The sequence below is a fragment of the Alexandromys fortis genome, unplaced genomic scaffold (assembly GCF_014885135.2).
Source record: "Alexandromys fortis isolate MF-2015 unplaced genomic scaffold, M_Fortis_MF-2015_v1.1 scaffold_52, whole genome shotgun sequence".
Taxonomy (NCBI): Eukaryota; Metazoa; Chordata; class Mammalia; order Rodentia; family Cricetidae; genus Alexandromys; species Alexandromys fortis.
This window is the reverse complement of record NW_026067929.1, coordinates 7,839,898-7,853,102: the sequence shown is the minus strand read 5'-3', so window position 1 is coordinate 7,853,102 and position 13,205 is coordinate 7,839,898. Positions and strand designations below refer to the sequence as shown.

Sequence of the window (13,205 nt, the reverse complement as noted above, 5' to 3'; positions counted from 1 at the left end):
CACCCATCAAAATGGTCAGCTGAGCTCTGGTTCTTAACTGTCTCTATACCGGCTCCCTCATCCCCCACCCTCAGCCCTCATTCCAGCTTCCTGTGGGCACAAAAGCCCCATGAAGTAATGCAAACAAGGCCAGCCTTGTTTAAAACTTTCCCATTTCAATCAGCATCCAGCTCTGCACGGTCTCCTTGGACTGTCGATTAGGAAGGCCAGACTATAGAATATAAGTTCCGGGAGAGGTAGGTACCCAACTCCTTCCGCCCCACGTCGCTCCCTAAGCCCAGGGTATTCCCCAAGTCTAGACAAAGTCCACCCTCAGTCCACCACCCTACAAACACACACACACACACACACACAGTTGTCACCTCCCATGACAGCAGCATTCTTCCATACTGCCCAGCCTCCTGCTGGTCCTCCATTTCCCTTCCCCTCCTTTTCTCGGGTACACACACTCATCAGTCTGCCTCTCCTCTGAACTGCAGGGGTCCCTCCCCGGTACCCTGGCGTGCAATCAGCTAGTGACCATGCTGGTATGACCCTCCCTTAGTGGTCCATTGACTCCCACTCATCACCAGTTACAGGCATTTGGATGCAGCACCAGCATCCAAACTCTTCAGAGTTTCTCCTGGGTAGTACTTTTGGTTGATTCCTCCAGACAGACCACTGAGACTGCACAAGTTCTGGGTCGCTTTAAGAGAGAGGCCTTCTGTTTAGTGAGTTGATGCCAGCTATACATAAAATCACTGCTTTCATTTCAAGGAACACGTGTAGCGAGTCCTAGAAAACCCCAGCACAGATGCCAGTCTTTGCTAAATTTCAGTTTTCCCTTTGGTAAGTGAGATTATACAGTGCATCTGAAGACAAAGGCAGTGCTGAAATGGGTGAGCTCTTGGCTGGACTATCCCATCTGGAATTGGTTTTGGCTACCTAATAATAAAACTTAACAATCCCACGCTGTGTGTCTTTAGCAGAAGCACCCAAGGGAAACATTGTTTTAAAACTCTTAATCACAGAGTTTAGAAGCTAAGAGAGTTTCCTTTTAATGAGCCTACCTCTGGCCAGAACCTGCAGTTGCTTGGGATCCTTTTCAAACCTCCCATTGTTTTTCCACGTTCCACTGAGTAATCCCAAGCCATGTTTGGGAATGCCATCTGGCCACCAATATCTTAGACCCCTTGAATGGGCTTCCAGCATTCCCTGCCTTGACTGGTGGCATCTTGGACCTCTTTGTGGGTTCTAGAAGAAGAGCTTTAACATTGTAGCACTTGTGACTAAATAAACCTCACAGGCAGATTTTCTGTTTAGGTTGTTGTCTGTCAGAGAGCTCATCAGGCAAGGAAGATAGAACTGTTTCTCTAATGCTGGGGTGCCATTTCATTTCAACCGCACCTGCAGAGGGGTGTGTGTGTGTGTGTGTGTGTGCACCCAAACACGTGCTTTCTTACAGTGCCCTGCAGGAGTCCTCACAATGGCCACCAGCATGGGCTAAGCATGTTTGGGTGCGGTTACCTGATTTTTATACTGCACCTCCTTCCCCCCACCCCATAAGCTAATGTGGTGTCAGGTATCCCACATGGTTGTTCCCCAACTCTGGAGCTAAGCTGATCTAGAACGAAGCAGGGCTCTTCTCCGATTTCCTTGGAGTGAGGCCTGATCCTCATGTCTGCTAGGGGCGTGCTTGGCAGTGGGCTGTGGCAGCCTCAGCAGGCCTCCTCCGCACTTTTTGGTGATCCGTGAGAGAATACATGAACTACCTGCTTACAGCTCGGTGTAGCCAGTGCTCTTTGAGAGCCTCATCTGTTTAAGGAGGACGGTAAAGTGCTTCGAGGCCAGAGAGTGGTATTTAATCTTAGAGGTGTGTAGGGCACATTGTCCACCCAAAAAGCTCCAGTATCCTCAGGAGTGAGGCCAAGAAACTGTCTGAAGTCAACAGTTAGAGAGGCTTTCCCCAGCAGATGGGCTGGCAATGGGTGGGTTTTTGGGAGGGGGGTCTTCTGAAATCCAACAAAGGGAAGAAAGATAGATGCATGAATGTGGGAAAAGAGTGAGCCCTGTTTGGGATACAGGGGAAGAAATAATTGTGGGATGATGTATCTGGGGCCCAAGGAGGGCCTTTAACTGCTCAGGGGAAGCTTTATTCCTTCGGTAGAGAGGAAAGGACCCCAGAGGTCAGTGAGCCATGGCATTTAAGGAGACATCGGTCCTGGTGGCCAGGCTCAGGGACTGCCGAAGCCAAAAGGGGACACATGAGTCAGAAAGCAGGCTTCAAAGCCAAGGCCCTTCGGGGTGAGCTGGCTGCCTGGTGCCAAAGGCAGAGGATTGCATGAGCCCAGAGTTCCTTCTGGTTAATGTTTCTGGGCAGGAACCTGACAGCTGTTTCAGAGGCCCGATGTGACAGCCATCTTCCAAGCTGTCACTTGAAGTCCGTACTTGAGGCACGTCAAATAAAACAAGGTGCTCTTTGTGACCCGGGGGGCTCAGCCAAGGATAACCCAGCCTTGTCACCGCTACCGTTCTGTCTTCCCAGAATAACCCCAGCAACAAGCTGGCGAACTCGAGCAGCACGGTCACCTCGGCCCACATCAAAAAGTTCACCTTTGTCTGCATGGCTCTGTCACTGACGGTAAGGAGAGAGGGGGTGTGGGGAGGATGCACACTCTCGCTTTCTCAGTGTGAGTGGGTGTGTTCGCAAAGAGGGAGACTGCCATCTTAGAGGAAGGACTCCTGTATTCTGTGCTGTGGTACCGGGCTGTCTTAATTAATGACTGACTGTTGTTCAAGACCGTTGATTCTAGGAAGCAAAGTGTTTCCATTGCTTCTCAGGCCCACAGACATGACCAAGAAAGGCAGCTTTAATTTGAATAAAACTCTTTTCTTTCTCTCTCTCTCTCTCTCTCTCTCTCTCTCTCTCTCTCTCTCTCTGTGTGTGTGTGTGTGTGTGTGTGTGTGTGTGTGTGTGTGTGAACAGCCCCTTCCTGAGTCCTTTCTGTTTTATTTACTTACCTCTCCTTTAGCCCCGACCTTGATGGTTCAACTAGTGTGGCTAACCAGCTTGCCTCAAGGGAGCCTCTGCTTCCATCTCCCAAGTTCTGGTATTATAGACAGCTGTCTTATCCCTCTATTTAGTTTTTGGGCATCCTGTGTTTCTAGGGATTGAACGTAGGGCATTGCATATACTAGGTGAGCTCCCCGTCTTTGAGCCATACCCCCAACCTGGTATTCTTCTCTTGCTACATCATTTCCTATCGATCTTTTAAACTTCCAGTCAACCTTGTAAACACCACTGCCCTGTTTCAAATGTAGTTAAGTATTTTATTTTCTCTAGTAGAAATTCCTTTCCTAACGACACTGTACCGATTGAGAATAGCTGACTCACTTGGTGATATTATAGGGGCCTCTCCTGGGTTCCAAAAGTCTGTATAATACTGTTGTGAATAAGAGCCGACAACACCCAGCCATTAGTTTCTGGGTACACAATTTTTTTTTTAAGTGGAGTCTCACTATGTATGTAGCCCTGACTGGCCTAGAACTCACTATATAGACCAGGTTAGCCTAGAATTCACTGAGATTTGCTTGCCTCTGCCTCCCAGGAGCTGGGTGTTAAGTTCTTAAGTAAACATATCTTTACCAAGCTCACCTGTGGAAGATGATTTCAGAAAACACGAGGGAAAGGGCTCAGGCTATAAAAGCCAAAAGACATACTATACAAATTAAGATTGATAGTTTAAACATTTACTAAAGGCAGGGAAAAGCAAACCAATTTACACAGTAGCTGGGCTGTGTGATTGCTAAGGGATTAAAGAATATGGCGCCTTTGAATTTAGCTCGGTTTTCCTTTGTTCCTGTGGCTGTACTACTCCTAAAATCCTGTGGAACTTAATTTCCATCTATGCCTACTATATAACGATCGCACGGCCATCACTAGCAAACCAGTACACAGGGCAAAGGGCTGAGACTAGGAAGGCAGTAACTGCCACCTTCACCATGGCCGTGAGAACCTTTTAGCTGGATGAGCAGTGTTGATTGTCCTTGAAAAGCAGGCCCAGAATGTGTTTCCTTCCTCCAAATTCCACTCAAAACCTACAGCTTATGTGGTCCAACACCTCTATAGTGTGTGACAGGGACAACACAAGACATACCATCACAAAAAGCCTTTGCACCCACTGAGTCACAACGCCATATCCTGAGCACCCATCACCACCACCACTCCCCTCCAGCCACCTGTCCCCGTGAGATGGGGTGGCACACACTGGACCCAAGGCTCATAGCTAGGAGGGAATTTCTGATCATATCTGTGCTTGGAGTTGACCAGTGACCCTGGGCGACCTGTTCCTCTGTTGGCTTTTTTTTTTTTTCCTTTCTTCCTATGGTGTGCCAGTTTTTCCATAGTTCCCTAAAATGTTAGCAAAACACTGAACAACTTTGAAACTGCTCAAAAGGGTATTTTAGGAAAAAACCAGAGAAGTTTCTGTTCCAGGAACAGGCCTCAGCTTTTGGAGACTGTTAATGACTTGGAGTCAAGAGTTGACCTGAAGCCAGGTCTTGGGACAGCCTCATCTGTGTGGAGAGCTGTCAGTTCGGGGCTGTCGTTGGCTCAGCTGCCAGTGTTTCCAGGCTGTCCTCTCTCACGTGGACCTACCTTCTTGTAGCTGGAGTTGAGTGAAAGAGAACATGGCCACCCTGGGTGTGAAGACGGGCCTTTCTCAAGGTGATCGTGGTCAATAATTTGAATCTCTGCAAAACTGATCTTCAGCAGGTTTAAAACAATGACAGGGTCTGGAAAAATACTCTCCCAGGCAGATGCCGATTTCTTATTTTAATCCCAGATCGAGGAAACATGCAAGTAAAACTGGCTCGGTATGAGTCTACCTTAGAAATGGACGCCGAAGCCCTTGTTGGGAGGAGATTTAGAATTGGACAGTTAAAAACCCTTTAGTTTTCAGCAAAAGAAACAACTTAGAATAAGCGATCCGTCCACATGCCCAGCAATGAGAGCTCAGCCACCTGGAACTCTGTCCGGTTAACTTCCCCACATCTCCAGACAGGAACAGTGGCTCTGCTTGAGAGTTTCTTCAACATTAAAAGCTACAGTATTTGAATCTGTGGCCCGGTTGTCCATGTAACAGTTCAGTCTTTTGATCTAACATCTTGGCTAGAGGAACTGTCCCTAAAAGACACATAGAACATGAGTTTTTCTAAACTGATCCTTTAACTGTCAGTGTGTGTGTGTGTACCTTTTAAAATCACATGACATGTTAATTCTTGCACCTCTACTGTGCCCTAGTCTCTGACATTCACAGAGCGGGTCTGTGATGTAGTCCCTAGGGCCACATAACCCATCCGTGATAACCGGGAGTCAACCAACTTGTCATTCCTTGTGTCTGTAGCTCCTGCTCTCTGTGAAGTCGTGAATTTGGGGGCATGTAAACAGCAGAAAAGAATATTTGCTCTTGTGACTCATTAGCCTCTTGCTGCTCACCCTTGGATCACAGTACACACACCGGCATGGTCTGGAAATTGCCTGATCCATTGAGATAGATAAGGGAGAGGTTCGGGAGCCTTAGTGGATCTAAAAGATCCAGTTCAGATGAGTAGATTGTCAGATAAAAGCAGGGGGAGGAGGTAGGCTAGGGCTATCAAGCTGCCATCTAAGGAAAAGAGGACAGAGATACGTTCTAGAGATCTCAAAGGATGACAGGAGAGGCTGTATTGCAGACCAGTGATCCACATAAGAAGCCAACATCAAAGAACAGGTGGCCATCGGTGCAGTGCCCACTTTGCCAGAACCTTTTTCAGAGCCATGTAGAGCCCTGTTGCTTTGGCTTTTGTGTTTATCCTGGGGCAACTAGCGTGTCCCCGACGTCTGTTTGTCTGGATGTGAGGGGAGGAAGCTGTGGAGTAGGCAGTGAGGAAGATGTCCCTTGGGGAAGGAGCTGGCTACCTGAGCTAGAAATCCCTACCACATATACAACCATGAAGGACATCATAGTTCCTGCTGGACTCTAGATTTGGGGCTGAGGTAACAACTGCTGACCAGAGTGGCCCATGTCTCCCCCAATAGCACTGTTGGCAGGGATAACTATCCCCGAAAGGTGACAGACCGCCTGTTCCCAAGAATCAGGCTGTGCAATTTACTGGATCCACTTGTTAACCCAAAACTTGTTTGGGGCTCCCTTTTCCTTTGAATGCTTTCTGACACTTGTAGCAAACTGATAATCAGGGGAGCCCTAACAGCTTCGCCTGCTCACAGTGGCCCAGCTCCCGACTGACTTCACAAATGTCCTTTGAAGAGCACTGGGTTTTTCTCTTCTTGAATTTCCCATTGCTTTAGCTTTGGGGAGCTGGTGCCAAGAATGGGGCCCCTCTGCTCCAGGAGAAGTGGAAAAGAATCTATGCAAAACACAGACTCGGGTGCCTTGGAGGCCTTCCCAAGCCCCTTTGTACGCAGTAGGCACGGGCACTGATCCAGATGGACCTTGGCAAGTGGAGCCTGTGGAGCGCTTTTGTGCAGTGGACAGCCTACCCAGCCATCCCAACACCGTCTAATGCTAGATCCATGAAAGTCAGAGAAGCACAGGGCAAGGATCACAGAGAGGCAATAAACGGTCAGACAGATGAAGAGGGCATGACAGTGGGAGGGAGGAGGAGTCAGCTCTGCAGAAAAAGAAACAGGAGGTTGCCACAAAGAGATTGACAAAATGACAGAGGGAAGGGGACACTCAAAACAGGATAGTGAGGAGCCCCAAACCCTGGAGCTCTGGGAGTCTTTCTGGTGATTGTGGACTTCAGAATTATTTATAGAGACACGCAATTTAGAAACCAGGAAATTGCTCATAATGTTGTTGGCTAAGCTGGGTTTTGGTGAGCTGACCTGTGTTAAGAATGCAGGCAAGAGCCTGGCAGTGATGGCAGGCAGAGGCAGGCAGATCTCTGTGAGTTCAAGGCCAGCTTGGTTTACAAAGCAAGTTCCAGGACAGTGAGGACTACATAGAGAAATCACGTCTGGAAAAAAAAAACAAAGAATGCAGGTGTGGAGTGCAGCCCTCAGGAGGGTTTGAACAGGGCACTTGGGGGCATGCCAAGCTCAGGGGGACTGCATCTCACTGTTCACAGAAGAACCAAACCCTCAGCTTCAACTAGTCAGAGCTGCACAGGGGAAGGCCAGACATGTGATCAGTAGGTGTCACTGCCACCTAAGGCAAAGAGAAGGAAACCTGCTGGGATGTTATCAAAAAGCGTGGCCTCCAGTAAGAGAGTACAAGGGTATCCCAGCTCGGGACCTGTTGGTATTTAAGGATCTGGTTCTTCAAGGGAAGAAGTTAAAATAGGAGCTAGGAAGGTAGTTCTGCGGGTAAAGGACGTGTCCCATGGGCATGAAGAGCCAACCTTGATCTCACCCACCTGAAAGCTATGCACAGCAGCTCCGGTGGGGATGGGGGAGGGGAGACAGAGGAACATCCCTGGGGCTTGCTGGCCAGCCTGTCTCCCAAATGAGCCTGCTCTGGTTCAGAGAGGGAAGAAAGGTAAGGTCGAGAGTGATTGAGAAACACCCTCGGTCAACCTCTGACTTGTGTTTCTGTAGTTACAAGTCTTCCTGCACACACGTGCAGGAAGCAAAAAGAAGTGTCTTAGCTTCGGTGAAGTCAAGGACCTGAAGCAGGAAGCGGCATTTGATTTAGGTTCCCTTGCCAGGTTTTAAACTTTGTATTCACTTTTGCAGTAAATAAAAAGGGAGGGAGGCCGTGAACTTACCTGGAATTTTCCATTCTGTTTGTCATGGGTTGGATGGTGTCTGTCTGTACATTACAGCGTTAACCCCAGCACCAAAAAGGCAACCTTATTTGGAAATGGAGTCTAGGTTCCAATGGGCAAACTTGGCTCCAAATCTGTCCCCTGAGGTTCTTATAAAAGGAGACATTTGGACACAGACGTGGGAAGCCTGCGGTGTCATCATGGGTCTTGCTGCTGTAGAGAGGCCTGGCGTCACCCATCCTGATTTCAGCCTCACAGGTAGGGGACTTTCCGTCCCCTCCTATTGCTGTGAAACGCCCACCTGTAGATCTCCGGTCACTGTAGCCCTGACAACCTAACCTGCTGGTGCTCCTAAGAGAAAGGAGTCTTTTCTCAGGCTGATTCATCAGACTTTACTGAGTTCCACTCTCCATCTCTTTAGTGACCTAAGACATCTCAGGTATCTTGTTCCAAGTCTTCTTGCGAGCAGAGCATGTGCTGAGAAGCACTTAGGTTGCCGGTAGCGTTGTACCTGCCATTAGAGTCTGCTGAGAAACATTCTCTGGCTGCCCTTGCGAGCTTCACTGTGTCTCTGCCGGTAGTTTGGGGGGAATCTGAGAGAAACAGTCACCAATATTCGGTTCGGGTAACTCTGCTTGGCGTTGTTCTTTCTGTTAACTGAATAATTCCGGGCACATCCACTGAGTCCCTGTAAAACCCCTATCTCCTTTCCATACCCCGTGTGTCCTGCTGCTGGTGACGTGGTCCACAATTTAACAAGTCTTAATGAAAGGAGATTTTGTCAAGGTTCTCAAATATTTATGCAGGGTCCCGTCCAACTGTAATAACCTCCATGAGGCCCCACCTGACCAGCCAGATTATATATCCACCCATTTAACACTCCCCAGTCGGGATTACATTCCAATCTATCACCCACTGAGGCATGGCACTGCCTACCGAGTCCTATCACACAGGCTCTCTTCCATCCTCGAGAGCAGGAGAGTCCTAGAGAGAAGTGGCTGCACCAGGAACCCTTTGGCTTGTCACAGAGCAGGGAAGCAGAAAGATAATTAGCAGACTTTCAGGAAGCATGCCTGAAGATGCTCTGTAACCAAGGGGAAAATGGCGTTTACTAGGTCAACTTAAACAGAGACCAAACCCACCCTGGGACACCGATGGGAGTAGCATTTAGGAAGCAGCTCTCAGCTCTAACACAGCCGGGTCCAACCCCACTGATAACCCCCACAAATGTCACAGAAACTGTGGGGTGGGCTGCCTGGCTTGTCTTTTGTCAAGGCTTTCAGGTTAGAGGTTGCTCCTGTGAGATCTTCTCTCTTCCTCATGAGATCCTGAAACAGATCGATTGCCTTGTATGGAGCAGGCGGGGGCCCAGCAAAACTGAAAGTGTCTCAACTCTTTGGAATATTATCCTGCTGGGCACGGTGGTGTAGAGACAGGCAGAACTCCACAAGCTTGAAGCCAGCCCTTTTCATATAGAAACTTACCACGAAATATAGGGCTGGAGATATGGCCACTTGGTAGGATGCTTGCCCAACCATACAAAGCCTCGCCTTTGATGCCCAGCATTACATAAACCGGGCACGGTGACATATACCTATAATCCCAGCACTCCAGAGTCAGAGAGGGTCAGAAGTTCAGGTCTTCCTCAGTTAAATAATGAGCCCAAGGCCAGCCTAGATTATATTAGACTTCAAAGAGGCAAACAAAAGAATTCTCAAAAACTTCCAAATAAGCTTAGGGTGAAACCAGCCCAATAAAGATCCAGAGCATCTGGTCCAGATGCTAATTTGCCACAGGGAACCTTTCCCGAAGTGAGAGATCATTTGGCTCAGGAACATCTGAAGCAGTCAGCACCCTCTTGGGTCAGCAGAAGGGGTTTCCAGCTTGCTCTGCCATGGCCTCAGCATGACTGCGCGTAGCTACTCTTAGAATCCAGGCCGGAGAAGGAAGTTCCCCTGGGCTTTGTTCCGTGAGTTTCTGTTTCAAGAGCTCTGGATCAGATAGATCGCCTGTCCAGTGCCATGCAATTGTTCTCGGGGATCTCCTGAGGCCCCAAGGAACCACTGCATTGAAAAACGGCATATATGACCAGTGACAAGAAAACCTGCTTGCCGGTCACTGAGAGCAGCCAGAACCTCTCTCTGTTTTAGAGGGGGAATCTTAACTGATGGGCTGAAGAATGCATTGACCCTCAGCAAGAAACAAGCATTTGGGACCCACTAGGATGGTCTCATTTCAGACGCCTTCATCTATTCACACCTGTTAGCAGAGAACATATATTTAGTAGTCATGGGGATTAGGGCACGGATATTATCTCTGGGTGGTCCTTACACCTCCAATTCCAGGTACTAACAGGTACTTGAGAGAAAAATAAAACAGTCGTCCATCCTTACCCACAGAACTTTTTTTTTCCTCCTGTGGTCAACCACAGCCCCAAAATACCATATGGAAAGTTCCAGAAAGTCTATAACTACAATTCTGAGTAGCATAATGAAATCCCATGCCATCTTGTTCATTCTTGCCTAGGACGCGAATCTACCCTTTGTCCAGGCTTACCACTCTGCATGCGCGTTACAGGCCTGTTAGTCACTGTCAAGTTCACCCTTGTCAGCTGTGGGAGCTTGAGAAACACCTGGGTGGTTGTTAAAGCACACCTCTGGGTGTGTCTGAGAGTGTTTCTCCCACGGGGAAGGGAGGGGCAAAAACCTGTCCTGAGTTTAGGCAGCATGTGACCTGGGAGGGGACCCCAGGTGGAATAAAAGGGAGAACTCCCCACGCGGGAGCTCTCTCTCTCTCTCTCTCTCTCTCTCTCTCTCTCTCTCTCTCTCGTTTCCTGGTCACTGGGATGGGAGCTGTTCTTCCTGCCACACCTCCCCAGCTGTGATAGACTGAAACCTCTGGAGCTGTGGCCAAAATACGTCTTCCCTCCGTTTGAGTTGTATCCCTCTGGTATTAGATTGTAGCAACTGGATGATCACTTAGTCGTGGTCAATTCGCGTGTGAGGTTGAGTGCCATTCCATGCCACACTGCAGTGATTTTGTACAAGCCACATGCTTGGGCTATCCTAGCGCTGTGTCACAAGGCCTGTGTCGTTCACCTCGATTGATCTTACCCCATCGCTATCAAACCACGTCATCACAGGAGGGCTGAGCACAGTATAGTGGAATACTTTGAGAATTGTCGCGATATACTATAATATTGTGTTATTAGCGTTAATCTCCAGCTTTTTTAATGTATAAATTGAACTCTTTATTAGGTATATAGGCACAAGGAAAATCGGTGTATATAGGATTTAGTGCTACGTACGGTTTTGCATCCACAGAGGGTCCTGGGGTGTGTCCCTTGACGATAAAGAGGAACTGGAAAAGATGAAGCTCAGGGTCACAGAGGAGCAACCACTCCAATAGCAACGTCTGGACAAGGCAAACTTTACCCTTGGTCAAGAGGGTATGCGCAGGAAGAGCCCACACACCAAGACAGAAAGTTCATCTGGTTTTTATTCAGACTCAGGTGATGGCTAAGTCCCTTCCTCCATTGGCTGGGGGCGGTGTCCAGCCTCAGAGTCTTACTCAGTCGGCTAGTTTGGAAAGAATTGGTGCCCAGGCAATGAAGGAGGAATAGGAAAGGGGTCCCTGCTCTAGGCCATCAAATTCCTCTAGTGAAGCAGTGGGATTTGTATATACAAAGGTTGTACTGGGTGAGGAGGATTAGAAATTTGCATAAAAGTCTTACAAGTTGAGGTTTTTAAAATAACTGAGTTCCTGTCCTAAACACAAATGTTATAGTATTTGATGCTATAAGTCATCAAAGACTCAGACTGTTTCTCACAGCATGTTGTTCAGGATGCCATGGGGGACTGTCCTGAGGACCGTGTACATGGTAATAGGATGTGCAAGAGCCTATTCACCTATCAGCCCGTGACAGTTTTCTTTTCCTCTGACCTGGCTAAGTCACCTTTGACTTTTAGACCGCAGGTCGTAATTAGTCATGGGGCACCGGAATAAGCCCAAGCCTGGTAAGATCCAGGCAACCGTATTATTTTGGCAGTCCAGAACTGGCCCCTCCTGGAATCTTCCTTTGGGATCCTAGTGGGCTCCAGCTCTTGGCATCTCCTGAAGTCACTGTCACTTGGGAGTCTCTCTCCAAGCCGACAGCATGATCTGAGCCTCTGAGTGTTATTATCCCAGAATGCTCCACATCCCTCCTGTCTGGCCTTCAGATCCCTTCAGGCTGTGTGTGCGCCCTTTCTGACTTTAGGTCTGTTCTGTGCCCAGTCTGGTGTGCACTGTTACTGTAGGGTGCCACGGCCTGAATAGTTTATAGAGAACGCATTGCAGCCTCTGGAGAGGAGAGGGCAGCCGTGCACCTACCAGAGGCCCCTCCAAGCCTGTACTCATTCCATAGCTAGTTGGCCTGTCAAGCCCCGATGCCAGAAGGCACCTGAGGAGGATGGCATTTGGTACTGTGAAGATTTTAGTCCAAAAGCTTTAGAATTTCAGGCTTCAGAGAGATGTGCCCAGGGAGAAAAGACAGAACCACAGAAGCAACTTGAAAATCTGCACTATCAGCTGTCCCCATGACACGCGATCCCTCTTTAAGAGTCACGGATTGCCTCCAGTGCTGATTGGTGTGGTCTAGTACTGGGGGGTTCTGTGGATTCAAAGGCGTAGGAGCTCTGCCTCTGCACTCCCAATTTACCTCCAAGGCAGCAAGGTCACCTACATGCTGATATCCATGGTGGCTGGTTCCCTCGGAGAGTCAGGCAGCCACCTGCGCCTCATGTCTGCCTGAATGTCTGAGTCACACACCACTGGTAGATACAGAGGCACAGGGGAAAAAAACACCCAGTTTAGGCATCAGAAGCTGGGATCAGGGTCAACACAGCATCTTATGTGCTCAAAATCCGTGTCTCAGAGCTGTTTGCCATAATTCAAGGGCTGTCTGACTCCCCATTTTGTCAGCTGCTTTTGCTCATTAGGTAGTCTTCCATATGATGCTGGCCACATCAGGACCACCTCATGCCTCCTAGCATCCATTTAGTAAAGCTTGTTTCTTCTGAGGCCTCATAAACTAGGAAATGGCAACACCCAAGTCATTAAAGCTTAAATCCACCGCCAGTGGTTTTGTTTTGGTGGCCCCTTTGTCCAGATTAGCAGCTGAGTGCCTATTCACGACCCAGTCTTACCTCTCTGTGGCTACACCACCCTCCTGTGCAGCTGTCACTCAGCCGTCCTGGGCGATCCTGGGGCCTGTCCCAGCCTTGGTACCATGCTGACCCTTTGTCTAGAACAAAGGCTGCCTGTGTCAGCCTTTGTTTCTGCCGTCCTCCCCTCCCCCGCACCATGAGGTGGAGACTGCTGCCTCATTGTTCCCATTATCCCGCTGGAGAAAATGACTCCCTTGTGCCCAGGGAAGGAACGGGGCAGAAGGTAAATGAACAGAGGTTGCAGCTTTC

General features: G+C 48.8%; 1 protein-coding gene across 3 annotated transcripts in view; it reads left to right on the top strand.

Moving 5' to 3' along the window:
- Positions 1 to 13,205, top strand: part of Ankh (ANKH inorganic pyrophosphate transport regulator) — a 162,031-nt gene that overhangs the window by 137,786 nt on the left and 11,040 nt on the right. For all 3 annotated transcript variants that reach the window (XM_050144806.1, XM_050144807.1, XM_050144805.1), the window contains one exon: positions 2,525 to 2,620. In XM_050144806.1, coding sequence (XP_050000763.1) covers positions 2,525 to 2,620 — 96 coding nt within the window. The remainder of the gene's footprint in view (positions 1 to 2,524; positions 2,621 to 13,205) is intronic.